Here is a 27,559-nt window from a genome sequence, read left to right on the forward strand (position 1 = left end):
GGTGCAGTGAGATACACTGAAGGGCTTGTGCTTCGAGCTGTGCGCTGAACTGCAGGTGCAAGGTTTCCTTCCCTGCCCCCACCGTGAGCAGGGAGTTAGGTTTGATTTTTCACCACAGCAAGTTAATAATTACCGCAGCCACCCGCAGGCAGTGCAGCGCCTTCCTGCTGTCCCCATGGAGTGAGCCCAAGGAGCCGTTCTTTCTCTTTTAGCTGCATAGCTGGAGGGTTACCTGGGGTGAAAACTGATACTACTGAATGCTGCCTGTGAGCCCCGGAGTCAGCCTTTAGAGTGGGTTTGCTGAATGTTTATGCAAATGGTGCAGTTCTGCTTGTCTGAAGTGGCCACGGAATGGCCAAGTGTAAAAACTCTTCTAAAATCCTCTTGGCTCTTCTGTTACGGTTTGCTTTAGCGCTGTGAAACTGGTGCTGTGCAAGTCCTGCGCCGGTGATGCCCCTCTGGTGGGATCAGGTTTTTGTTACTCGATAGTGGTGTTGTCTCATTGTGTTCTGGCCGATTCGTATTACCTGCTAAACCAAAATAAATAACCTCCTTCCTCTGCTTCTCTTCTCAGGCTGCTCTTGTTTAATGGCTTTGCTTTTTCTTGTTAGGATTTTTGTTGCCAAGATCCTACAGCAAGGAAGATGAGAAGGTTCTTAAGACCCGGACATGATCCAGTGAGAGAGAGGCTTAAACGTGACCTTTTCCAGTTTAACAAGGTACGGACTTTCCTCAGACTCCAAGGCACACATGTGCAAGGCAGATCCCTCCTGAGCCACTGCACAGTGCAAACAGGAGGGAAAACTCCTTGAGTGTGGGTGGAAAAGTTATATTTAGAGAGGTTTGTTCTCTCTTTCAGTTCTGTCCTTTTTTCCCCTATGTGCCTGACAAGTTTTCTTCATGAGCATGTTCTCAATTCTGGCTTTCTTCCTAAAGGAGGATATTGTCACGCTGTGGAGTGGCACTTGCTATAAGATGAGATCTGCACAGAAGCTTTTATATGCTCTTGAGTATTCTGTAGCTTGTCCTGCTACGTACTGTGACTACTTATGTTACAGGTAGTCTTTGCAGCACCACTATGAAAGTATATTTTCTATACACAAAAGCCACAGCTCATGATGCGGCTGAATTCAGAGTTCTTTGTGCTTATACTTTGAGTTTATAAGTATACCTCTGCTTTTAAATGTGAATTTAAAAGTCTGCAGCAGAAACGTGGTGGCACCGAGGCAGCACAATGGTCATTAATAATGAATTTGTTATTATCTTAGTCTGTATCTAGGCTTTTTCCTCTCCTTTGTGAAGAGGGAAGAACAATGGCTGTGCTATTTATCCAGCTTTCTGCACATTTTTCTTTTGAGCCCTGGCCAGGAACATAGTGCTTTCATCTTTGCAAATGCCTGCTATTAATTCATTGCTAGGCTAATGGCTACTTACACCTTTATTGGATATCAGAAATATATTTGTAGGTTTTGTATTTCCAAGGTTTAAATGTAATTTTGCTGAAAAGTATAATGGGTAAATGAAGTCAGCCTAGGCAATAACCTCTTCGATTCATTAAAATTGTAGCATAGAGATAGACTTAAAGGGGAGCTTTGGATATTTGAGATGAATGATTTAATGTAATTTGGTACTAAACCACACCATTTCCATGCATACCTCCCTCCCACTGGGAGACAAAAGGAACTCAGGAGTGCTTCAGACCTATTCTCTGTTTGCTACCACGAGGGAATGCTAGTGCAGACACAGTAAAAATTTCAGGAAGTGAAGACCAGGATGGAGTAGCTTGCATTGGGCTGAATGCAATGTCAGCTTCGGAAAAGATGTCCAGGGATGGGTCAGAATTGCTTTTAAGTGTATGAAATTGTATATACCGTGGAAAAACCTTTGCTGTTTCAGGGATGTCTCTTCCTTGAATATGCTTTTCTCTTATGAGAACCTTTGGCTAAACTTTACCTACCAGAGACAGGCTAATTTGGATGATGCAAAGCAGGGTTGAAAGAACCAGCTGTTGCAGCAGAAGGAAACATCCAAGTGTATTAGAAGTTGGTATCAGGATTTGTGACTCCATTTGCTTCAGTCCCGAAGGTAAATATTGCATCTTGTTTCTAGGGAGACTACTACTTTGGACACTTCTTAATGGTTTATTCTTATTAGCAACTTGGTAATGAAAGGCCTTGTAAAATGCATTTGCACTTTTAAGTCACAGCAACTTGTTCTTTTCTATCAAGAATCAGAAAGGGAATTAACATTATACCATTACATTATACCAGAATCTTTTACATTATACTTTTTTCTTGCATAAAGTTGCCTCATTTTCCAAGTCTTGTGTGTCCCATTCTGGTATTTTCAGAGATAATGGGTCATTTGAAAGCCTCTACCCTTTTTATACAGTAAGCATCTATTCACATCTAGGTAGACTGAGAAGATCTGGGAAAGTCAGACCTGTTGAAGGCTGTGGCTTCAAGCTGCCAAGAAATATAGCACCTCATGTGCTAAGACTGTCCTCCCCTAATGTGCTGGTAAAGCAAGAGCATTAGTGCTGGTGAGCAAGTTTTTAAACACTTGTTTGAGGTCTTTGAAACACTTTTGGTTAAGAACCTGCTTGGGAAATACTTTGTGGGACTGTGAAGTTGCTGATCAGAGCAATGGGATGGTGTGTTTGCACCTACAGTGTGTGGTGCTGGTAGTGACTAAATCAAGGTCTGTACCTTAAAAGTGCTGGGGATTCCTGCCCTCATTTCATTGTTTACACTGAAGTTGAATATGAATGTGTGATACCACACAAGTTTAGTGTTAGTGTGGTGGCATGTATTTGGCCATGCTGACCCGGTAATGGACTTCAATTTAAGAAGTCTTTCTAATTGGTGGTGGTGGTTGATTTTTTCAGTCATTTACTCCCCTGAGGATAAATAGCTTGTGATCTTTCTGCTGTTGCCCCTTTGCATTTCTCTTCTAGATAAGAGGTCATCCAGCTGGTTTTAAAGGACTGATTGACCACTGGACTAGTTCTTTAGACTATCCTCAAACTTGTGTTTGTTTCAAAAAACACCTTCCTGAATTCTGCCAGTCACTCAGCTTTGCATATCTGTTTGTATGAGTAAGAACTTCCCATACTTGTGTGTACCTGTTGCAAGAAACTGTTTTTAGCTCAGTGGATAGAATGAAGGATAAGGTATGTGGACTTGGCAGCCTACATCTTTAAGTTTATCCTGCTTTTGGAAGTAGTATTTGGATGCCTTTGGCTCTGTCCAAGCCCTGCAGAACAAACATGTTCAGGCTGGCATTGTCAGACTAGATGATGGGTAACACACAGGTGAACCAGCCTGTCTTACAGCTGAATGTTACCAAACTGGGAACATTGCGTTTAATTTATGGCTTTGTGTTCCCCCCCCCCCCTTTCATTCTTCCTAACCCTTTGCTAATGGGCGTGATGGTTAACTTACATTAAATCTGAATTAGTGTCTATGCAAAGTAGATTTAACACATACAGGCTTCATTGTTTCTTCAAAAGACATATTAACAAAGGTACGGGGCTTGTATTGCCTGTGGTTGGGATTGTCTCTGCTCTGTCATAAAACAATCTGAGAGGAGAAGTGGAGAGAAACGAAAGCAGAAGCCAGTGCTGAGTTTCATCTGCACAGCTCCAGTGTGGGCTGGGAACAGCTGGGAAGTTTGGCTGCGCTTTTCCTGCAGTGAATGGGACCGAATGAGGCATCCCTGTTAGTGAATGCTGCTAACGCTGGGCTCGCTTTTACCGAGGCTGACACATCTGTGGTCTGAGGAAAGTGAAAAGGAAAGCTCCCACCTTTCCTCAGGGAAACAAAGGCGCTTTTGAGAAGAAGGGCACGTCCTGGGCACCCTGGTTTCTTATTTCAGCTCTGCTGAAAGGCTCCATTGTCGCCTCTCCTGCCTTCTGCCCCCCCGGCCCCTCAGTGGGGTTACCTGCTGAGCAGGTGAAGGGCTGGCTGAGGAACGCTGCCCAGGGGAGGGGAGGGCAGAGGCCAGCAGGAAAGCTGACTCAATGTGATGGAACGGCTGGGTGCAGGTACAAGAGAGAGAGCTGGGTAGGCAGTACAGTGAATGTGAGTGCCTGGCCCCAGTGATGTCCAAAAGCCACCCCGATGCCTTTCTTGCCCAGCTGTGGAGACAAATGAGTGACATAGGAGGGAGTTACTTTCGTTACATTACAGGCATCTTGAAGATGCAGAGCTATCAGAAGCCATTAGTACATTTACTTTACTGCATAAGCAGTTGTGTAACACACTGTGGTTGTTACTAACACTCTATTCTTGTGCTTCTGCATGTGGTACTATTTTCTGCAGTGGTCTTCTATTGCTAGCAGTTTACTCCTGGATGTAACAGCTACTGTGGCTTTTGCAAATTTGTCTGGGATGGGGGAGGTACTTCAAATTTTCTATTGAAGGAAAAACTGGAGAAAAACTTACCCTGCTATTATTATTACTGAAGGATGTACACTCGGATATGCAGTTCATAGGTCTCATACTTGAAAATTAAAGCTTTTATTGACTTGTCTAATGTGTTTATAAATTAACACATCAAACCCAAGATACAGTTAGGCCAATATTAAGACTAGTATTGACAGCTTCCTAACAGGCAGTAGTGTATAAATCACGTTTGTTTATTATGAGAGTTATGGCTTAAAGCCTTATATTCTGGGCTTGAAGAAATCTCAGAATAAACACCGGTTTTAATTGATGTTGCATAGAAAATGGCACTTAGTTGGGGTGATGACAGGATACTGACCTTGAACAACTTGAAACTAAAAGTAACAGTGGAATTACACTGGTGTCTCCCTAACAAGTTCCTCACTCTGTTCTGGGGGAGAGGGGAATTGTGTCTATTGCCCACGCTACACCTGATCAATTAGATGTCTGATTTATTGTCAAGATAACATATCACCTCGAAGCTTCTTCTCAGAATTGTATGCCATCACTTCATACTCCCACAACTGGGAAGCTTTTCTGTGTTGCGCCAGTAGCTATTGTGGTACAGAGAAGTTCCTCGTTGCCTGTGCTGGATCAGAAGATTGCCATGTTTCAATGATGTGCCCATAGATAAGTTCCTGATTTCATACATTCTCCTCTAGGAAGTTTTACATGTGTAGCTAAGCAAAGGTGACATTAAAAAGATTGACTTGTCAACATTTGTTTTTAATAATACAAACTTAACACTTAAATTATCTTCTTAGAATATAAATAAGTGAGGCTGGAGATTAACTATGAGATTAAGTTATCATAAAGGGAATTAAGCTCAGTGCTCTTGGAGCCAGTACTACTAATCTTAATCTACTATATATAAAAGGCTAAAAATTAGTATCCACTCCTTTACCCAGTCTTATGAGTTTGTAAGCAGAAAACTGGGAAATGATCCAATATTTCCTGTTTTTTATCTCTAGAATGGCTCATCTTCCCCTAGTAGGACCTCAGACTGGGGTAGCTGATCTTTAGAGGAAAGAGGTCTATATTTACAGTGTATGAATTGTGATCAGATGGCTGAAGCTGAAGCAGTCTGGTAGACTGGGGTCAGCCACATCCTCCTCTGCCTGTGTCTTTGAGCAGGAACAGTAAAAAGGCATTAAACTGCTCCAGCAGCTGGGGGCACCTCAGGCTAATGAGATGACCACAGAAATGAAACTGGCTATCACCATCACTATCCAGGAAATCAATGTCCAGGAAATAAAGTGTTACTTTGAGGCTGAATAAACCATAAAGCCAAGTGATGAGCTCTGTCTCAAAGACATGATGGAAATGAGGGTGGGAGTGAGGTACAAGTGCTTACTTCTCTAGATGAAAGAGGGTTCTCTGTTTATTATGGGGTGGTTTTGCTTGTGAATGGTTCTTAAGCTGTTTTGTTACAAATTCCTGTTCTGGAGCTGAGCAGTTTGCCTTAGAAGAACATATTTTTGCCGAAGCTGGGATAGTAACAATAACAGTGTTTCTTTGGAAGTCACCCTCTTCACATGCTGCATGTTGTTGAACACTCATGCATACTTGTTTTGTCTAAACAATGATAATCGCTGTACATTAGCACTTCTCAAAACTTGTCTGAGCTATTTTACAAGCAGCTTGGTTGCATCCTGGCAGTGTATTACTGCATAGCGTGTGAATGCATCGGTGATGCTAAGCGTGGTGTTTACAACATGCTCCAAATCTGCTGCTTGATGCAGTGTGAACTGTCCTTTAGGAAAGCCACTGATGCCAAGCAACACGCTGCTTCCCATGTTAGGGACTGACATCTTTTTAGTACAAAATGGCTTTGAATTAGTCTGAGCTGTGCTAGCAGGCTCCTGCGCCCAATAAATTCCAGGGTTCCTTGTGCTACTCTGATAAATGGATATCACCATAGAATCCCAGACTGGTTTGGGTTGAAGGGCCTTTAAAGCTCACTCAGCTCCAACCCCTGCCACAGGCAGGGACCCCTTCCACTGGAGCAGCTTGCTCCAAGCCCCTGTGTCCAACCTGGCCTTGAACACTGCCAGGGATGGGGCAGCCACAGCTTCTCTGGGCACCCTGGGCCAGCGCCTCAGCACCCTCACAGGGAAGAATTTTTTCCTTAGTGAAGAATTTTACCATTTACATTTCTTGACTGCCCCATAGAAAATCTGTTTAGTTTTCTTGAAAAGCACTGATGTTCACTCAATAGTTCTCATAGATTTGCACTGTTTCTTGATGTCAGTCAGCAAGAGGAGGTCATGCAGGCTGACCTGTGTGGAATTTGGCAGATAAAGCTGCAGTATTTTTGTCAGACTTTGAAATTGTGCTGAGCAGTTGGTTTACAGATACAAAGTTGGTGTGGAGTGATCAGTGTGGTGGCTGAGTAAGCTGTGCTTATGCAGAGTTATTTATAACCTTAACATAAAGAGCTGCTTGGGTTACTGTTTTCAGACTATTCTCTTTCATTTCATTTACACTTCTGCATATTCTGGCTTCTTGGAATAGATTCATCCTTAGGCTGTGGTTGAGCAAATATAACCTACGTTTTAACACTTTTCAACAGAAAAAGCTACCATTAGTGCTATATTTCAGACTGCTCTACCATATTTAACTTCTGGCTTTTGTCTGTATACAACAATGCCCTTGAAACATGCTGATCATGATCTTTTCTTTCTCCCTGCCAGACTGTGGAACATGGATTTCCCCATCAACCTAGTGCACTGGGCTATAGCCCGTTTCTGCGCCTCATGGCCATTGGAACGCGATCGGGAGCCATTAAACTGTATCTTTCGAACAACTTTGGCTGGATTTCTCTGACCACATCAGAATGTGCAATTTTGAAGAGGCTCTAAAAAGTTAGACTGAGTATAAATCTGCAGCAAGGGTTACCAGAATGAGGAACAGTTTGCCTAGGTTTGAAGTGATTTTGGTCTGATCAGAATGGGATTATCTTGCCCAGAGGTGAAGTATAGCTCCAACAGAAGCTGAACCAATGTAGATGTTAGACAAGACTTTGCTCTTGCTCTGCAGAAGGTCAGACTAGATCTGGCCTGCATTTAGCAACCCTTTCTGTTGTAAATTCCAGCATTGGGTAAATAGTAAAAAGAAAAGAAAAAAAAAGCAGCAGTTCTATCTCCAAGGTTAAACCCAGGGTCAGGAACGCTTCATCCTGGGGCTCCACCATCCAGGCATTATAGACCTAAGCATTGAAGGTGGTGACTTTTTTAGCTGATGTCCAGTCCCATTGCAGTGTGTGGTTCTCAAGGCACGGCACCAGCTGGGTAAGCTGTAAAAGGGGCAAATCACTCAGCCGGGACAGGAAAAGTTGGTGTCCCCACTGCCTGCTTAATCACTCATTCCTGGTGTGTTTGTGTTGGAGGCTGGGCTCCACAAGCGGGCAGTAGCATCTGTCTCTTGGTTACAAATTAGTTAAGCAGGATTGTAGTGTCTGGCAAACCACTCAACATCTCTGAGAAAGCTCAGGGTCCAGGCACCTCTTCTGCATACCCTCAGAGGAGTTCTGTAGTGTGTGTAACTTGCCACAAGCATATAAAATCAAAGGAGATTTGCATTGGTTCTTTTCAGTCCAGATCACTAACAGTAAAAAATGGTTTCAAACTAAGCTCTTTTCATTTTGTTTGCTAACAAGCTTCTTACCAATTAATTGTAGCTGTGAGCCATCTTAAATACTGTAGCTCCTCAACTAACCTTTCAGATATGGTGCTCCTGGGGTGGAGTTCATGGGTTTACATGAAGAAAACAATACTGTAGTGCAGATTCACTTTATACCTGATCAGGTAAGTGTATTTTCAGTACCTCTGTGACTTACAACGACCTCTCTTAAATAAGTGTTGTTTGTTCCAGGCAGCTGGGCCCTTACGACCAAGTGTATTCAAATGCTGCCTGTTCGGGAATGCTTATCCCAGTGTATTTTGTGCTTGCAGTGGTATTTGTTGCTGTGGAGATGATACAGGGGGCTTGATGCTCTGTAAAACTTCGGAGTAGCCTTATTGTTCGTAACTGTTAGTCATGTATCTCAAACAACATACTGGGAATAGTAATAAGGCCAGAGTAGCTCAGGCAATCTGTGACAGAAGTGAGAACTTCTTTTTGCAGCCCCTGTTCTTTCAGTAGGACTGGGTGGTCTGCCTTCTGCAGAACAGCAAACAGGAGCTGCTGCTGAAGTGACTCGATTATTTTCAGGAGTTCAGAACAGTGCTGCTAACCTTGCCTCCTGTTGAGCTTGTCGCCTGTGTGTTCTGGGGTACTGAAGCTTGCTCCTGGGGATCACTGCACAGTTATTGCCACAAACTAAAAATAGGGAGGCAGAACTTTCCAAGTGTCCAGTGGCTGCATAACCACTTTCCCGGCCCTTGACTGGCAAACTGGTGTCTTGGCCACATACTGTTTGCCTGATGCCCCCAGTATAGCATGAGTGGCCTCTTTATGAGAAGGATTTAATTCTTGAGGTGGTTTTGGGTGTCTGTCTGCTTAAATAATGGTATAAGCTGAAACTCCCATGGGGAGTGTTGCACCAGGTGTGGCTCCAGCAGGTAAAATGCTTCAGTTTGAACATACAGCCAGCAGGGCTGGGCTCATAAAAGGACTCTGACACAACCCTCCAGAATGAGGTTGGACATGAAGAATGCAAGGAGTGTGGTGTAGTAGAGTGTATCAGCCCCACCCAAAGCTGGGGTGTGTTGCAGCAAACCACACCAAGCGCAAGCAGCCTGCAGCTGCCGTGCTGAGCTTCACAGCACAGGCTGATCGCTGTTGAGAACCTAAATCCTTGTCATCCAACTCACTGATAACCTGTGCCTTTATCCTATATAAGAGGGTTTTTAGCCTTTAGGCTACTTCTTGTCTCTCCTACTCTTCACCCCCACCTCCTCTCTAATCTCTCAATGTGAGCTGACAGCAATGCTGCAGTAAATATTCACTGCTATAAAAAAACTGTGGGTGGCTACCCAGGCCTGTTTTGACAAAGATTGCAAACAGCACCAATGTTATTGCTAGATTCACTATGTTATATTTAATACAATGATTCTGGAAAAAAAGCATATTGTATGGGTTTTGTAGTGCCAGCTGGTGACATTGCTGGATGACAACAGCTTGCACCTCTGGAGCTTGAAGCAGCATAGTGGAGCCTCTGAGCTGCGGGAGGAGCATCGCTTCACACTGAAAGGACCACCTGGGTAATCTGCAAGGGATGTTTTGAGCTAGTTTGGGGATAAGCAAGTTAAGAAAATGCTGTTGTTCTAGGTAGAGCTGCTTGTCCTGTTCTTACAGACTCATTCCTCTGAATTTTTATTAAAGAGTCGTCCATGGAAACCAGACAGGAGTTGGCTGGGGCCTGGGAGACCACCTTTTAGAGTGTTATACCAATGTAAAGGGTGACATAATTTTTAATATTGTGCATCCACTTCTGTGTGTACAGGAGCTGTAAATCTTAAGGTTAAGTAAATCTAAGCATCCCTTAAGTCAGAGTTTAAAATATTAGTATGGTTTTAGTTTCACTTGCTCCTGCCTGTTGGGAGTGAGATATTTTTAGGTCCTTTGGGGGCACTTCGTGAGAGAGGCTCCTGTAAAAAGGCATCAGCATCTTTGTTCATGTGCTTGTCAAATGTCTTTTGATGTAATTTATCTTTAAGATAGTGTTTTCCTCCTTCCAAAAAGTCGTGCCTGGCTCAATCTCTGCCTATAAAACAAATGACACTTGTAAATATCCCCATTGAGTAGTTAGCTCTCTTGAGTGCAGTAACGAGTCTTTTTGCATGCAGTTGGAGAGTGTCTCTTTGCTTCCCCAGGTCTCCACCAAGTGCCACGCAGATAACAGCTGTCCTTCCTCATTCCTCACGGGAAGTCCTGTATCTTGGCACGGAGAGTGGCAACATCTTTGTAGTGGAGCTTCCATCATTCAGAGTGCTGGAGGACAGGACCATAACCTCTGAGGCTGTGCTGCAGCGGTGAGTGAGCAGACGGGCACTGCTGCGTAGAGGTGGAATCCCATTAGCAGACACATCCTTTGTTAAAATGTCACCCTAGATTATTTACTGGGGCCTCACTGTTGTGTTAAGCATTGTCCAAATCTGCTTGACTCCTGTGAAAGGAACTTTTGGTCCTGGTGTGTGTTAAGTAGCAGTTTCTGTCCTGTCAACTGGTACTGTCACCATGGAGGGACAGCATATAGACAGAGTGGTACAGGAGAGACTTGGAGTAAATCTGCATGCCTTGTGCCTTGTCCCTGGTGTTTACTTCTGCAAAAAAGCATTACATTTAGCAAATTATCCATGTGATTTTTTGACCATTAGTGAAACTTCTGATGCTGCTTTGTCCAGTGAGTTTTTTGTTACTTTCCAATTCAAGTGCTGGTGAAAACTGTCCTAATTCACGTCCCTGTTGTTTCCTACTGACATTTGCACGTTAGTGTTAATTCTGTAAGGGTGCCAAGAGAGTAGGGTGGGCTATTCAGACTGTATTTACGTTCCTGGGATCCTGTCTTGGAATTCATTATAAACCTTGGGTTTTCCATAAAGCAGGTGGGACTGGATGCATGTTCATGTGGAGGCCTGGCGTGATGTCTTATATAAGATTTTTCTGCTGCTTTTGAAGGATTTGTGGAAAGATCGTACTCATTTTCACCTGTTTGAACTTTTTGTTGCTTAATTTCTCCTTCTTACACCTTAACTGTTATTACAGTCAGATTATACCTGGAATAAACTGTCCTTGTTTTTCTCTTCTGCTTCTTTAGGGTACCAGAAGATTACTGTAACAGGCGATCATGTGAATTGGTGGAAGCCCTTCGAGAACATCCTAAGAACCCTGATCAGATCCTGATTGGATACAGCAGGGGCTTGATTTTCCTCTGGGACCTGCAGAATAAGAAAGTGACACACCTTTTCCTGGGCACTCAGGTATTCATTTAACCCAAAGTCAGTTCAACAGGAGAGGAAGGGATCTCCCCTCTTAGGCACTCTGAAGACAAGTGTGGGTGCAGGGGGAGCCTGACAAAGCTTCTTTTTTTAGTAAGAATGCGTTGGTTTGGGGGGGGTTAACAGCTCTCTGGAGAGCTGTCGTATATCTTTCTCTTCAGCAACTGGAGAACCTCTACTGGCAGAGGGATGGCAGTAAATTCGTTAGCTGTCACTATGATGGAAGTTACACCCAGTGGCCAGTATCCAGTGACAACAGGCAGCCTGAGCCCCTGGAACACCTTGTGCCTTATGGTCAGTAAGTGAGGTTTAATTGTTGCATATTTGTCTAAACTCATTTTGAGCTTGTGTAGGATCTTCAAGTTGTGTTCTCCCTAGTGTTTAATCCTAATGGCAAAATGCAGAGCTGCCTTTTGAATGGTTCATGAGCCTAGACTAAGGGATTTCAGTCCAGTGTTTTCCTCAGGTTTTTAAACTCCTTTACATTGTAGATGTCTGTCCTGAACATGGAGAGCAAATGTACTGAAGAAATTAGTGCTCTTTATGTAGAGTGCTGGTGATTCAGCCATTTGTTTTAGTTCAAGTGTCCTGTTCAGCAGGAGTTGCTTGGATCTTCTGTAATTAATAGTGAGCTAAGCGTACTTTTTGTCGACCTGAGCAGTGATGAAATGAAGCCTCTGATTTGCTGAAACCCAACAAATGGGGATGACCTAATCTTTCAAACAGAAAGAAAGATTCTAAAGCTCTGAAGAAGCTTCTAAAGCTCTGTTGCTTTTACGTTAGTTTCAGGAATGCCCATGTTTTTAACAATCCTTTCTAGTTAATCACCTTCTACAACAGCGCTTCCACTCCCTGTTAGCCATCAGCAGCAGGGTTCAAAACTTCCTCTGAGCCTAAGCCCTTGTTTTGCTGGGGAGTCCTGTGGTCAGTGTGTCCCAGAACACTTGTTTGATGTGGCTTGGTCTGGGGAGGGGGTGGTGGTGCCTACTAATTCAGGTGGCTCCCCTTGGCTTGGAGGCAGAGGTGACCTCGGTGAAGCAGAATAAGGAACTTTACATAAGTATGAGCTTCTTGAATTACAGCAGATAACTCTGTTCTCTTAGGTCCTTTTCCTTGCAAGGCCATCTCCAAGATCTACTGGCAGACAACAAAAAATGGGTGAGTTTGTGGTGTATCCCCTCTCTTTTACCTGTTTCAAGGCATTTAAAGGGTGCTGCACCCTGTCCCATGAGAGCCCTTTAGAGGAACATTTTAAGTGTTTTTTAGAATGTTTGACTTGCCTCATGTCTTTGAAATTTGCTTATGGCTTGCTTCAGCGTACACTGCTAACTCTCTTCCTCTTAAGGCTTCCTTACATTATATTCCAAGGAGGGATGCCCCGGGCTAGCTATGGTGACCGTCACAGTATCTCTGTTGTACACGGCAGTCAGCAAACAGCCTTTGACTTCACGTCACGGGTGATAGACTTCTTTATAATCTTCAGTTCGGAGCCTACTGCAGGTATGTGATGAAAGGGGAATACTGAAGAACTGGAATAACTGTAGGCATGTGGATATCTGCCTGGTGTAAATAGCATATAAAATATAATAAGGAGGTCAGTTTTTTGCAGGTTTTCTGAGACTTTAACAGAAAGTCATAGAATCCTGTAGGGTGGAAAAGACCCTTAAGATGAGTCTAACCGTAGAAAAGATTTGCCATTTGAAAGTGTAAAATACTGATATAAAGAATAGGCTGGTTACAAATGCCATACATTCCTCAAAAAAATTAAGCTACTCCATTAATGAGAAATGATCTCTTAAGTTCATGTCTGTGTAAACTGGACACTGGGCATAACCAGGTCGTAAAATGAGGATCTGAATGGATCTGTTTGGAAATAACACTTCAAAGGAGGCAATAATTAAAACCAGAATTTACTCCTACTGAGGACTACTCCTACTGTTTCTTTTAATTACTACCTGTATTTATGACTAGGGCTCTTGGTAATAAATCAGCAAAGGCTGACACAGAACCAAAGGTCAGTGTATAGAGAACTTAATTTACTTACTGCCAGTGAACACGCATGTAAACAGTTCTAAATCTGAATAGCACGTGTTCCACAGCTTGCGTCGAGCTTTTCAGATTCTTGCTTTTGTTGAAGAGCTTTGCTTCACTTATTTCCAGAGAAATCATAACATTCTTTGTTTTCGTGGAATTATAAAGGATTTTCTTCAGGAACTGTTTGGCTAATGTTGGTGTAGTTCTTGCTTCTGGTTAACTTGAAGTAACCAAGTAAAAAATGCTATTTCAAGCTTCACAAATGTGCAGTAACGGGATTTGGGTTAGACCAGATTGCAGAAGTCTGTAGATGCTTTTTAGGAGGTTGTGTTCAAATCTTCTGTTGGTGAATCTTCTCAGGCTTTCTAGTTTCTGGTTTGCCTAGTAGACAAGTTTCCAAACTTCTCTCTCTTATGTGCCACCCATGGTGGTGGTGACAGCTCCCCGCAGGCATGGGCATTCAGATACGTTGATGCAGGTTGGCTCCCTCAGACCACAAATCCGGGGGGAAAGTCAGCATGAAGAAATAGCTTTTGAATCCCTGCTTGTGTTTGTCCCCAGACCTTAACAGGCCCTCCCAAGTCTCTGAAAAACAACCAGTAAAGGAATAGGCAGAATGTAACTGAGATAAAGTGCCTGTATATGTTCGTTACAGATTTTTCCCTACACATCACTGCCTTTTATAAGCATCTTCCAAAAGTGCAGAACGTGTAAGTCTAAACCTTCAAGTTTGAGGTACTGTTTAGCTTTAACCATTGAAGAAACTAGACTGTTTGACTTTCTGTGAGGTTGTCAGAGCTGAGATTGTAGAAGATGGACAACAGTCTCTAAAAATGAAAGATAGGAATCTGAGGGGTCTTTTGGGTGGGAGATTGACTTCTTGAAGTCAAATTCCTGGCTATGATTAGAAGCCCTTTAGGATGAAGTAACAACTTAACAGGCTTTATAGTATGCTTCCTAAGGGTTGAATTCTCTAGTTAACAGGAGTTCTAGAGAGCACAGACAGGAGCTGCTGCTGAAGCTGTTGCACCTAGATGAGGAAGGTTTTTTACAATAAAATGAGGTTTCTGTGGTTGACAAGCTTCCTTGTGGCTGATTGCCTAAGCTTAGTGGGTCTATCCAGCTTGCTTTTTTTGCCCTTAAGCAGTCTTCGCTGCAATGACAATATGAAGGTATTAATTGTACACCAAAGCCACTTAATTTAATAAGCACAGAGCTTATGCATTGCAGCATGGTGGTAGCTGGTGACTTTCCACCGCCCTGAATATGCTGTGGAAACAATTTTTTAAAGGCTGGCCCTTCCTGTTTTCTTGTTTTTAAAATTAGCATGTGGATGAGTGTATGGCAGTCATGGCACATTCTAGTATGCCTGCTGCTTCAGCAACTTGCTGTAAGCAGTGACCTCAGATGTGTGCCTTTGCAAAAAAAAATAACTAACTAAAACGGAGTATATTTGGTTAATGTTGGCAGCAGCAGTCAGAGTGCAGGGCTCACCATGCGTAGTACAGCTATGGTAGCATTTATTCTATTCAGAAGTCCTGCAGATGATGACACATAAGAAAGCAAAGTAAAACTAAATGTAAAACACTTTCTCATGAGCAAACTGAACTCTGATTGAGTTACAGCTGTGGCTAGACAGAGATGAAACGTGGGGTGCCTTAACTAGAGTGAGGCCAAGTACTAATTACTTGAAATTAATTTTGCTGAGTGAACAGTGTTGGTATGTGCTTGCATACAGATGTGCTGTATCGTGCAAGTATATTGCATGTCATGAACTAAAGAAGGGAAGTAAAAGTATAGGTTAGCAGGGAAGGCCAGGAAAAAGTTGCTAGTTTGCTTGTGGCTCACTGTTTATTACCCTTCCTCTTGCAATGTGACACATTAGTGATGCATTCACTTAGATTTCTGTAGCTATGTTAAACATTATTGGTGTCAACTGATTTGTGAGTTTGGTTTTCCTCACCAGCTGCTATTGTGGCTCTTGTGAATGTTCCTGCAAAAACGTTGTACACTAAATATTTTTCACTTTAATTCTAGGTATGATGAAAAATCTTAAATTCTGGATTGTCAGGTGTCATCTGTAAAGTTACATAGACAAGATTACAAATTAAATCTGTTAAATATGCATATGAATATATATTAGATGATACGCACACTCTTTAAAAAAAGGAAGTCCAGAGGATGTGTCACAACATACGAGAAACAGGGCAAATGAAAAGTGAGAGAGCTGAATTGTAAATGCTTGTCAGTTCAAGAAGAGAAGCATTCTGTAGAACCCAAGGCATTACTGTGTTTAAGCAGCTTAGCCTTAATGGACTGTGGGCCTAACCCAGTGCTTAATGGGTCACTGCTGGGATGTTTGTGTGTCTGTCCACCCCATGCTGGTCATTAGCAGCAGGTAGAGTGCTTGGAGTTCAGGCTGTTAAAATGGTGAATCTGAATTTGTTTTATTTAGCCACGTATCTTGTTAACAGATTTTTTGATTTTGCAGTGTAATCTATAATGGGTCACTCTGACAGTCCCAGGAAGGCTGTAAAGAAACATGAATTTGCAGTGAAACTGCTGGTATCTTGAAATCTATTAATGTCAGTGCCTCAGTAGGCCCAGTTAACATAGAAGCAGTTAAAGTTTTGCCAACAAAAATGCTTATGTTAGAACTCTGATAGCAGTTTTCAAATAAGCCTGATGGGAAGCTTGTTTCTCTTAACCTTGGATAGCCATTTTTGTCAGCCTGAATGAATCTTGTTCCTGCAGAGTTTGATGACCCTTCTGCTATGGTGGTGCTGGCAGAAGAAGAGCTGGTAGTTATAGACTTGAAAACTGCAGGCTGGCCAGCAGTCCATCCTCCATACCTGGCTTCTCTCCATTGCTCAGCTATCACCTGCTCACACCATGTCTCCAACATCCCGCTCAAACTGTGGGAGAGGATTATCAGTGCTGGGAGCAAGCAGAACATTCACTACTCAAATATGGTATGGCAGCTTGTCATGGTTTTAAATGGATGTGGGTTCCCATGCGTTTAAGAACAGCATGACTGCTTGGAATGTGGGTGGTCTGTGCTGCTAACTGCATGTAGGGGGATGAGTCCTAGCAGACGTTGTCCTGCCTCTTAGTAGGGTCTAGAGAGGCTTTTTCCCAGAGCACACCAAGACAGTTACTCACACTGGGGGATTAAAATGTGATTTTTTTTTTCTGGCTTTGACAAACTAGAAGGGAAGTCTGCGTGTTCCCGGTTGTCAGTGGTAACATGAAGCTTTCGGCACAGCTTCTTGAGGCAATATGTAGAATGTCTTCTAGAAAGCACATCTAGTGTCAGAACAGGAACATTTAATACAAACAAAAGCTAACAGCATGGACTGTTTCGCTACCACTTGTACTGAAGTTAATGCTTCCCTGCTGACTGCGTGTGCTCTTCACACTGTCACTGCCTAGAAAGTCACAGTCTTCCCTTAATGTATTTGTAGCCGTGGCCAATTGATGGTGGTACCAGCATAGCTCCAGATCCTCCACAGAGGGACTTGCTTCTAACAGGGTATGTACTTAACTGATAACAATCAAGGAGCCCTTTCCAGTTTCTGTTCTTCCTTTTGAACTAACTGAGGCTTTCCCATGAGATTCAAGTCCACTCATCTCCTAGTGAGAAGGCTGCAACTTTACAGTGCAACTCCTCAAAGCTGGATTGCCAGCTTTGTACAGCTGATTCTACTACTGGCTAAGCAAAAAGTGATGACCACAGATAATCTATGAAGTTGGCTTCTTTGTAGTTATGATGTTGTAGAATCATAGAATAGTTAGGATCGGAAAGGACCTTAAGATCATCCAGTTCCAACCCCCCTGCCATGGGCAGGGACACCCCACACTAAACCATGGCACCCAAGGCCTCATCCAACCTGACCTTGAACACCGCCAAGGATGGAGCATTCACAGCCTCCCTGGGCAACCCATTCCAGTGCCTCACCACCCTCTCAGTAAAGAATTTCTTCCTTAGATCCAATCTAAACTCCCCCTGTTTAAGTTTGAACCCGTTACCCCTTGTCCTGTCACTACAGTCCCTGATGAAGAGTCCATCCCCAGCATCCTTATAGGCCCCCTTCAGATACTGGAAGGCTGCTCTGAGGTCTCCACGCAGCCTTCTCTTCTCCAGGCTGAACAGCCCCAACTTTCTCAGCCTGTCTTCATACAGGAGGTGCTCCAGCACCTGATCATCCTCCTGGCCTCCTCTGGATTTGTTCCAACAGTTCCATGTCCTTTTTATGTTGAGGACACCAGAACTGCACACAATGCTCCAAGTGAGGTCTCACGAGAGTGGAGTAGAGGGGCAGGATCACCTCCTTCGACCTGCTGGTCACGCTCCTCTTGATGCAGCCCAGGATATGGTTGGTTTCTGGGCTGCGAGCGCACACTGAAGCCGGCTCATGTTCATTTTCTCATCGACCAACACCCCCAAGTCCTTCTCCGCAGGGCTGCTCTGAATCTCTTCTCTGCCCAACCTGTAGCCGTGCCTGGGATTGCTCTGACCCAGGTGTAGGACCTTGCACTTGGCATGGTTAAACTTCATCAGGTTGGCATCAGCCCACCTCACAAGCGTGTCGAGGTCCCTCTGGATGGCATCCCTTCCCTCCGGCGTATCAACCGAACCACACAGCTTGGTGTCATCGGCAAACTTGCTGAGGGCAAGTTGTCATCCATTCCCCCTGACAAACACCAATGTAGAAGTGCATGCAGTAATCCAAGCTGGTTCAAAGGGAACAGTGTAAAGCAGAGCTTAATCTTGCAGGTTTTGAAGCATTTTATCTCCGTACCTTACACTGTCCTAAATCTCAAAAAAGACGTTAGCTTGGACTTCTGTCTGCTCTGATCAGCATGAACAAATCGGGCTAAGTGGTGGAAGTAGCAAGAGATTGTCTCATCCCATTAAAATGTTTGGGTTTTGGTTTTTTGTTTTTAAAAAGCACTTTTAAAAATTTCAGTGGGCTCTTTTTCAGACTTCATTCTTGATGCAGCACAGTGTTAGAAGTCCTTCATTTTCACCTGGAGAACTAATATTGAAGCTTGATTTCTTTCTTTCCTTCCCAGTAGTAGAACTTTTGTCAGCATGAGTTATTCCTTCTATATGCTAAGCTTTTTTTTTTTTTTTTACTTTTCAGTGCTTTTTGGAGTAATCTTAAATTGTGTGTGGGTGTCAGAGCCTTGGAAACACGCGGGATTCAAAGTTAAAATAAACCCGAAAAAAAACAAACGAACAACATAAACAGAAAACCAAACCCCACAAAAAGCTCCGCAAAATCTTTGTCTGGAAGTTCTAAGTGGCTACAGCTCAGGGCTTTGTAAACAGTGTGGTTTCATTTTTGGCATGTTTTTTCCCCTCTGTTCTACCATCCTTAGCTAGGTGCTGTGCTGTTCTCCCGTATGACATGTGTTTCTGTAACCATCCCCACTCCAGGCATGAAGATGGCACTGTGCGGTTTTGGGATGCATCTGGTGTCTGCTTACATCTCCTTTATAAGCTGAGCACAGTGCGAGTATTTCTCACCGATGCTGATCCCAATGACAATATGAATACCCTGGGTGAGGATGAGTGGCCTCCGCTTCGCAAGGTGAGGTAGCTGGTGCTTGTAGGAGCTTTTTGAAAACCTGAGGAGTTATAATTCCTACCCTAGTTTAATGCAGCTGCAAAGATCAGCCACCGTGTGTTCTCTTGCGTAGGTTGGGACCTTCGACCCTTACAGTGATGATCCTAGACTTGGGATCCAGAAGATCTACCTGTGTAAATACAGTGGATACTTGGCTGTAGCTGGTACAGCAGGACAGGTATTGAAATAAACCAGCCATAATAAACCCTGCTTTTAGTGCAGGTTTGTCACAGTGTATTCTGGAGATATGTTATAATTTGAATTTCAGGTACTGGTGATGGAACTGAATGATGAAGATGCAGAACATGTTGTGGACCATGCTGAAGCAGATCTTCTGCAAGACCAAGAGGGCTATCGATGGAAAGGTCATGAGAAACTAAAAACTCGAGATGGACCCGTTCGATTTGAAGCTGGTTTTCAGCCATTTGTCCTTGTCCAGTGTCAACCACCAGCTGTGGTCACCTCATTGGCCCTTCACTCTGAATGGAAGCTTGTGGCCTTTGGTACCAGTCATGGTTTTGGGCTTTTTGACCACCAGCAGAAACGACTGGTCTTTGTCAAGTAAGTGTCTTCTTTCTATGAGATCTGTGGTAATCCTCTGTTAAAGATGGCCTGGAATTGATAAGGAAGTGATTTCTTGAGAGCAATCAACATAGCAAGAAGCCCTGCCTCTGTGGACTCTGTCCTTGAAGGTCTTCAAGAACACACAAGCATGTTCTGACATCTGTTTGTGTCCCACTGGACTTCTGAGAGTGATTGCCACCCAGTAGAAAGTGACCGTATGCCTCCTGTCACCCTCTTTCAGGTGTACACTGCATCCCAGTGACCAATTGGCCTTAGAAGGCCCACTGTCTCGGGTGAAATCCTTGAAGAAGTCCCTCCGTCAATCATTCAGGCGGATCAGAAGAAGCCGCGTGTCCAGTAGGAAGCGACGAGGAGGTAGTGGAAATGCCTCAGAGGTGAGTAGTCATTTTAGGAGTTCTGTCTGTTTACAGCTTGGAGCATTGTTGTGGTTTAAGCCTGGCGGGTAACTCAGCATCACATATCTGCTTGCTCACTTTCCCCCTTTTTTTCCCCCCACTCCAGGTGAGATGGGGAGGAGAATTGAAAGAACGTAAACCCCGCGGGTTGAGATAAAATCAGTCCAATTGCTAAAGTATAATACAAGACTACTATTACTACTACTACTAATAATAATCATGATAAGGGAAAAAAACAAGGGGAGAGAATATAAAACTGAAAAGGGGAAAAAAAATGCCAATAAACACAAGTAATGCACAATACAATTGCTCAGCACCCACTGACCGATACCCAGCCTGACCTGAGCAGCAATCTGGGCCTTCCAGGTGATTCCCCTAGTTTCTATCCCGGGCATGATGTGCTGTGGTATGGAATACCCCTTTGGCCAGTTTGGGTCAGGTGTCCTGTCTCTGCTTCCTCCCGTCTTCTTGTGTCCCTCCTCACTGGCAGAGCATGAGAAATTGAAAAGTCCTTGATCATCAGAGTAAGCATTACTTAGCAACAGCTAAAACATTGGTGTGTTACCAGTGTTATTCTCAGACTAAAGCCAAAACACAGCACTGCACCAGCTACTAAGAAGGAGAAAAATAGCTGTTACAGCTGAACCCAAGGACAAGCGTACAGGGTCCTGATTAGACTGCTGAGAGCAGGAGATGGTGTGCAGTCCTGCTATGGTACCGGTAGCTATTGACGTAAGAACAGAAATGGCAATTTCTGATGCTGCTCTGTTAGTCATGTTGTTAGAGAAGATGTAGTCTATAGTTGGTCATGGGATGCAGGATGCACTGGTTCACTGGTATAACGATGTTATTGCTGCCACTTTCACTATCTCTCGTTCTTCCCCATGTCTTTGCCTGACTGACAGAATGTCTTGTCATCTTTGAAGGTGCAAGAAGCAAATGCCAAATTTGACCAAGACACATTGCAGGAAATGGAACTGGCTCCAGTCCAGCGGAAGATTGAAGCCCGCTCTGCAGAAGACTCTTTCACTGGCTTTGTGCGAACCTTATATTTTGCTGATACCTTCTTGAGAGACAGTGAGTAGAACAAACATCTATCTTTTCTTCTGAAGAGGTTTTTATTCCTCCTGCCAAGGAATGTATTAGGATTTGCTGCCAGGAAGATTTGGCATCTCCTGTGTCCTACTTTGTCAATGCTGAAAAACTAATATAGAACAAGAGCATATGTTGTCATGCAGAATTATTTAGCCATTCTGGCTGCTGGTTAATCCAAGGCAAGCAGTAGTGCATCTTCGGATGCAGCCTTTATGTGCAATTTTCAAATGTGCTGGAATGACATCTGACTTTTTAGCATAAGCTTTTTTTTTTTTTTTTGTTTAATTACTCTGAATTCCACCCCTGCCCCCAGCAGAGCCTTTTGATCTTGGGGAGGGTAGTGGCTGGTTGTGCATCAGAGCCCAAACTGTACCTTGCACAAATTTACTCTGCTCACATGGGATATAAATATATGAAAACTGGGCACAGCAGCTGTGGTGTCTGATGGAAACAGCACTGCCTTCCCTTTACTCACAAGCCGTGTCCTTTATCAGGGCCGCTGATGGGCACGTATTGGGAAAAGAAGTGCGAGAACCTGTAGTTTCCATGGCAAGTCTGCCCTAACATAAAGATATTCAGGGTGTTAACGGAGCAGGGATGTGTAGTGGAAAGCAGTTATCCAAGGATGTCACAGATGGTGCCTTGCTCATGAGCCTTCTTGTTGCTCTAGGCTCTCGTCACTGCCCGTCCTTGTGGGCAGGCACCAATGGAGGTACAGTCTATGCCTTCTGTTTACGTGTTCCTCCAGCAGAGAGAAGAATGGATGAACCTGTCAGGGCAGAGCAGGGTAAGTATGCCTTGTGAAAGCAAAGTGCTAACGGGTGTGAGCTATCACTCATATAACCAAGAGTTGCATACAGAAAGCGAGGTAGCTCAGTTACTGCTGTTTTATCTGTGAGGGTGGAGCTACATGTAGCAGTGTCTGAGCTAAACAGCACTTTTCTACAGCACCTGAACTAAAGAGTAAGTGAGCTCCAGCACTGCTTGATATGCCTTAGCCTCATTTCCTACCAGCTTCAGGAACTTAATTTTGTGTTGGCTGTTGCTGAAGTTTACCTTCAAGCCTCCATGCACATGTACCTTATTCTGACAGCTGGACCTGCATTCTTTATGTAATAATAGATACTGTTTAATGCAAACTGGTTCAATTCAAATACCCTTTAACTAGTAAATCTTTTCAGGCAGGGTTCCTAGAGCCATATTGGGTAGGTCTCTAACTGAGAGGGTATGAGTGAGGTTCTAACACAGTGTATCTGACTAGACTCCTATGTCTGTTTATTTTACTGCTTATCTTGCTTGTCTAGCCAAAGAGATTCAGCTGATGCACAGGGCTCCTGTTGTGGGTATACTTGTCTTGGATGGACGCAGCACGCCCCTCCCAGAACCTCTAGAAGTAGCACATGACCTTTCTAAGAGTCCTGATATGCAAGGCAGCCATCAGTTGTTGGTGGTGTCTGAAGAGCAATTTAAGGTAAGTATCACCCAGGAGGCACGTAAAATCTGCTAAAGCACTGAGCACTGCTCAATGAAAACATAAGTCTTGAGACTGCTTATTCTTACACCCCTGAGTAACACCTCTGGGCCAGCACTTCTGTTTGGTGCAGTCCATAAATCAGGTGGGTGCTGACAAATTGGGTATTCAGTATAGTGACGTACATGCTCAACATGAAAATTGTATTCATGTATTACATTATGCTCTTTGGACAAGGCTGCTTCCGTTTTTGGGAAAGAGCTTTTGCTGTGGTTAGTACAGAAGTGGAAATTGGTAGGCATTTCTGTGAAGCAGCTTAAAATCTTCTTGCTTTCCCCACCAACTAGTCAACTGTACTAGTTGAAGTAGCTTGCAGTAGGCTGGCCTACATTAAAAATAATGTGGAAGAAAACATGGTTAGTGTAAACCCCATTCTATTTCTGTAATAATTTGTACCCAAATTTGGAGGGGGTTTGAAAGAACTAGGGAGAGGAATGCAGTTTGCAGCCTGAAGGTTAGGACTGCTTGATGTCAGAACAGAAACAGAGTCTAACACTGACTGTGGCTGATTTCTTCTTGTCTGGTGAGCAGGGAGCCAGGCTGACTCGATTACACTGGTGTGTATTCACTGTGAATGAAAAAAAAACGGCTTTAAAGGAGGGAGTAACAGATGTCCGGGGAGTGACTGCTGCCATTGTGCAGGAAAGAGATGTCAGCGTCTTGTTTCTATGACAGGTATTCACCTTACCTAAGGTTAGCTCCAAACTGAAGCTCAAGCTGACAGCCCTGGAAGGCTGTAGGGTACGGAAGGTGACGGTTGCGAACTTTAGCAGCTGCAAGACTGATGATTACAGTGAAAATGACCTTGCTGTCCTGACTAACCTGGGAGACATTCAGATCATCTCGCTGCCCTTCCTCAAGCTACAGATCCGCTACCCTTGCATCCGCAAAGAGGATGTGAGTGGCATTGCATCCTGTGTCTTCACCAAATACGGACAAGGTAAGGTGTGCTTCTCCCAAGTCACTTACCTCTGTTGTGTGTTTGAGACAATGGAAAAGAGATTATAGGGTTTAGTGTTTAGACCTGGCTATGTATACGTGTTAATGTTGCATAAATATGTCCATTACATGTTTCTGGCCAGCATCAGATGCCAACAGATACTGACACGTGAATTAGCAGAAGTGAATTTTTTCCATCCTTATTAATGCATACAGTGGTTTTCACCTAACAGGGAGGATGTGCCTCATGGGTAGCTTCCATCTGGCCACTCTTCTCTTGCCTGGAATCAAAATGATGGCTCTATAAGCAGCAGGCACCTGCACGGTGCCTTCTGTATGTGCTCAACATTCAAGTGGCAAAACTGGGATCCAGCATCCTCTGCCTGCTGAGGGTGAATCGCTGCTTTGCAGTTCAGTTTTCACATCTTTCTGTGCTGCTTTTGACAAGTGTCAGCACAGCACAGTACAGTTCTCTGTGTCATCTTAAATTGCCCAGTCTCTAGACTAACCAATCCTTGGGAAACTGGGGTAATATCTTCCTCAGTGATTCATTTAAATAGGAGGAATTGCAACCCTTTCTGTCGAACATAGAGGATACTTAGATCTGTTCTTTTTTTTAGATCACCTTTAGTTCTTGGACTTGAGAATTGCTTATAAATTCCCAATCATCTATAGGTTTCTATCTGATCTCACCATCGGAGTTTGAGAGGTTTTCCCTTTCTACTAAATGGCTAGTGGAGCCGCGGTGCATTGTGGACATGCCAGAAGTTACAAGTAACAACCATGTGCACACCAAATCTGGCATGGAGAATGCTGCAAGAAAATCCAGGTAAAGTCTGTAAAACTCCTGCACACTGGCTGTGTCTGAGTAGTGAGAAGAAAACAAACAAACAAAACCAAACAAACACTAAACAAAACAAGGCAGCAGCAACCACAACAACAAGAAAAAGACGACTTTGAAGTATGTTAACAACATCCCTAGATGGATCGGCATTGGGAAATGTAACCTTCTTCCTGATGGTTTTTCTATTTGCAGTACAGCTGATGGGACAAAGTAGTAGACAAAGCATTGGAATTGGTATCCCTGGGTGGTTAGTCACAAACTGTAAGGCCTGGCTTGCTTTACTTGTTGCCTGGTGATGTGTCTGACTGACACCTGACTCTTGCACACTTCAGGGGCTGGGTGTTACTGGCAAGACTGAACTGTTGCTCTGTGAAGGGACAGTGGAGAGTTCCTCCTCTCATCTTGGAACATCAGGAAATAACAGTAGATCTGACACTCATGGGCATCCTACAGGAATTTTATTCCAAAAGTTTAGGAATGTTCTCTGATGTGTGCAGGCTTCTGCATCACCAACACATGATAAAGCCCTTCTGACAGTCTTGCTCAATAAACCATTTAATTAGCATGCACTGGAGCTTCTTGTAGATGCCAAGAGTATACATGAATTCTCTGCATCCCTATGCCTCCAAGTCGGTGATTGTTTGCTGCTTCCTTTTCTAGGGGATCAGGAAGGAGTTCGGGTGGCTGTGGAGAAGATGGTAAGCAAAAAATAATTGTACTAAATGTAGTATGGTGAGGTGTAAACCTGAGGCATCTTTTCTGTTGCTACAGTCAATGTTTTCTACCTAAGAAAGGGGAAAGTAAGGAGGGACATGAAGGAAACATTGTGACCTGCTTAAGACACAGTAGTTGCTAGTTCCAAAGTAAGTTGTTGTGTGGCAAAATTGCCTTGAAAGGATAGGACTGAGTTTCTGCTGGAAGGAATAAGCTGTGGGAAGAACAGGTGTGAAATCTGATGAGATCTGTTAGCCAAACTAGTGTTGCTGGAAAATACAGTTCAGTATTTGAGAGGCTTTAAGGATTTAGCCAGGAAGCATTCAATAAAGTCAAACGGTACTTAGTGGAGGGGAGGGGGAGATCCAGTTGTAGTGTGGGTTTCCAAAACTGCATGTATTTCATGAAAAGGGAAAAATATTGTTAGGTAAAAGCTCTTTTCCTACTCTCTTTTTAGAAAGGAAGTCTGGGAGGCTGATGGAACATGCCTTGCTCAACGATGAAAGTGAGTGAAATGAAGACTTGCTACTTACAGGGCAGGTGCCTTTCTGGGTGGGAAAAGAAGAAAGCCGCTAGGAATTTTGTGGATTCCAGTACTTGGTTTCAAGGGGTCTGCAGTTATACTGGTAGAAGTATTGGGTTTTCATGAATTAGAAGTGAGGGGCTGGACAGATAGTCATCTGTCAGGGTGCCCCCTCAGGCAGGGGTTGTGCCACATAGCTGCTGTGATAAGAGAAGGATCTTTATTTTCTAACAGGATTTGTGTAAAATGGCAGCTGGAACAGACAATTCCTTTGGGGCTCTGGTACACTGGGATTGGCAACATTTCCTCTGGGAAATAACTGCTTCAGTCTTTTATGCCAGCCTGGTACTGCTGAAGAGGCAGTAGTGTTACATGCATGGTCTGAGCTCTGATTGTGGGAGGCGGGCTTTAAAGGCTGTTCTTCTGGGAGGTGGAATGTGGCTAGGCTGCTGCCTGGTAGCAGAGCTCCACTGGTTTTGGCTCACTGCTTTAACCCTCTGCTTTCCAGAAGTCCTGAAGGAGATCCAGAGTACTCTGGAGGGGGGCAGAGGGTGAGTATCAACCAACTGCTGTTCCTAATGGTTGGGCTGGTAAGGGAGGGCATTTCTAGTTGAAAGCAGGGGGATGCCCAACGTGATGGCAGGGATGCTGTGCTGGAATCTGGTTATGTACATGTCCCACAGACTACCAAAAGGCAATAGTAAGAGAGAGGCAGGTTCTCTTTCACGTGTTGTCCCTTGGCGATTCTTATGAATAATGCTTTGTCTCTTTCTCTCCGAAAAGCAGGAGAGATCACATTCCCACATCCCAAAGGAACAGGACTCTGAGTATTCGCATACAGGTTTCTATTCGTGTCAACCCATACTGATCTAAAGGGCAGGCCACATGGGCTTAGTCGGTCGAGGATGGGACTTTGGAGTTTAATCCTGGCTTGACACTCACTTGGATGTGTTCAGTATCTCTGCTCCCATTCTGTCTATACAGCTACCACCATGGGTGCGGGGCTTTATCTTGTCTCCCTAGAATACTGATGTTCATTCAGGTGACAGGGGCTACAGAAGTCTAGACAAAGGACTACTGTCTGCAACGGATGCAGGAAGCTTGGTGGGATTGGTAACTGCTGGTGTGTAAGGATAAGTGACTGCCTGACCTGCTCTGCTCTGCACACTTCCTCTGGACACTACCTAATCCTGGTCTTCTGTCAGCAGCTGGGAGCGGATGGGATGATACTGCATTGCAATAATGAATCTTTTCTTGTGTCATTGCAGGAGCTATGCAGAAAGAAATTTGGCAAGAAGTCCGTTAGGTCATGGACTAAGTAATGGAGGAGGTAGGTGAGGGTAAACCTATTTCAGGAGTAGTGAAGTAGTCAAAGGAAGCGGAAAGCAGAGTGAAGTTTCTTGATGAGATTCAGCTTATTTAAGTAGTTTGTGGTAGTGCAGAACTCTGATCTGAATTTTCAGGATGCAAATCTGTTGTCAGAGTAGTGTACTAGTACTATTCAGCACCTGGTGTGCCACGTAAGTAAATATGCTGCATCGGTTTTAAAGGAAATGCTAAAAAACCTTTGGAGGCTCCTGCCTAACTCTTAATCTTACCTTAAAGCAAACTGGAGAGGTAGCCAGAGTTCACAGCAGTCGTCTGTTGAGTATATCAACTCCTTGGCTCTCAGTAGCTTTCAACTTCTGTTTTGTAAAATGGCTTTTGCATTTTATTTTTTTTTGTGTCCAAAAGCAGATTGACCAGAATTCATCATGGACTTTCTGGCATTGGATTGAGTGCCATACACTACTGATTGGACAAACCGTCCCTGGGGAGAAGGCATCGCTGCTCCTGCATTGCAGGCTAGAGAGCTGCAGCTTGCAGCATGCTAGCCTCTG

General features: G+C 43.8%; 1 protein-coding gene across 1 annotated transcript; it reads left to right on the plus strand.

Moving 5' to 3' along the window:
- Positions 1-644: 644 nt before the first annotated feature.
- LLGL2 (LLGL scribble cell polarity complex component 2) lies at positions 645-27,559 on the plus strand (the record flags this gene model as incomplete). Its single annotated transcript, XM_080629601.1, has 25 exons — positions 645-719; positions 7,139-7,236; positions 8,170-8,251; positions 9,534-9,649; positions 10,262-10,420; positions 11,206-11,368; positions 11,548-11,680; positions 12,490-12,544; positions 12,732-12,886; positions 16,175-16,392; positions 16,885-16,952; positions 18,864-19,017; positions 19,127-19,231; positions 19,322-19,614; positions 19,859-20,012; positions 20,960-21,110; positions 21,799-21,915; positions 22,433-22,599; positions 23,335-23,599; positions 24,274-24,427; positions 25,103-25,140; positions 25,614-25,661; positions 26,188-26,230; positions 26,948-27,009; positions 27,414-27,559. 25 exons carry the CDS (start codon positions 645-647, stop codon positions 27,419-27,421), a joined length of 3,081 nt encoding a protein of 1,026 aa, XP_080485727.1. The 3' UTR covers positions 27,422-27,559.

This window comes from Psittacula echo (genome assembly GCF_963264785.1).
Source record: "Psittacula echo genome assembly, chromosome: 14".
In the NCBI taxonomy this organism is placed as follows: Eukaryota; Metazoa; Chordata; class Aves; order Psittaciformes; family Psittacidae; genus Psittacula; species Psittacula echo.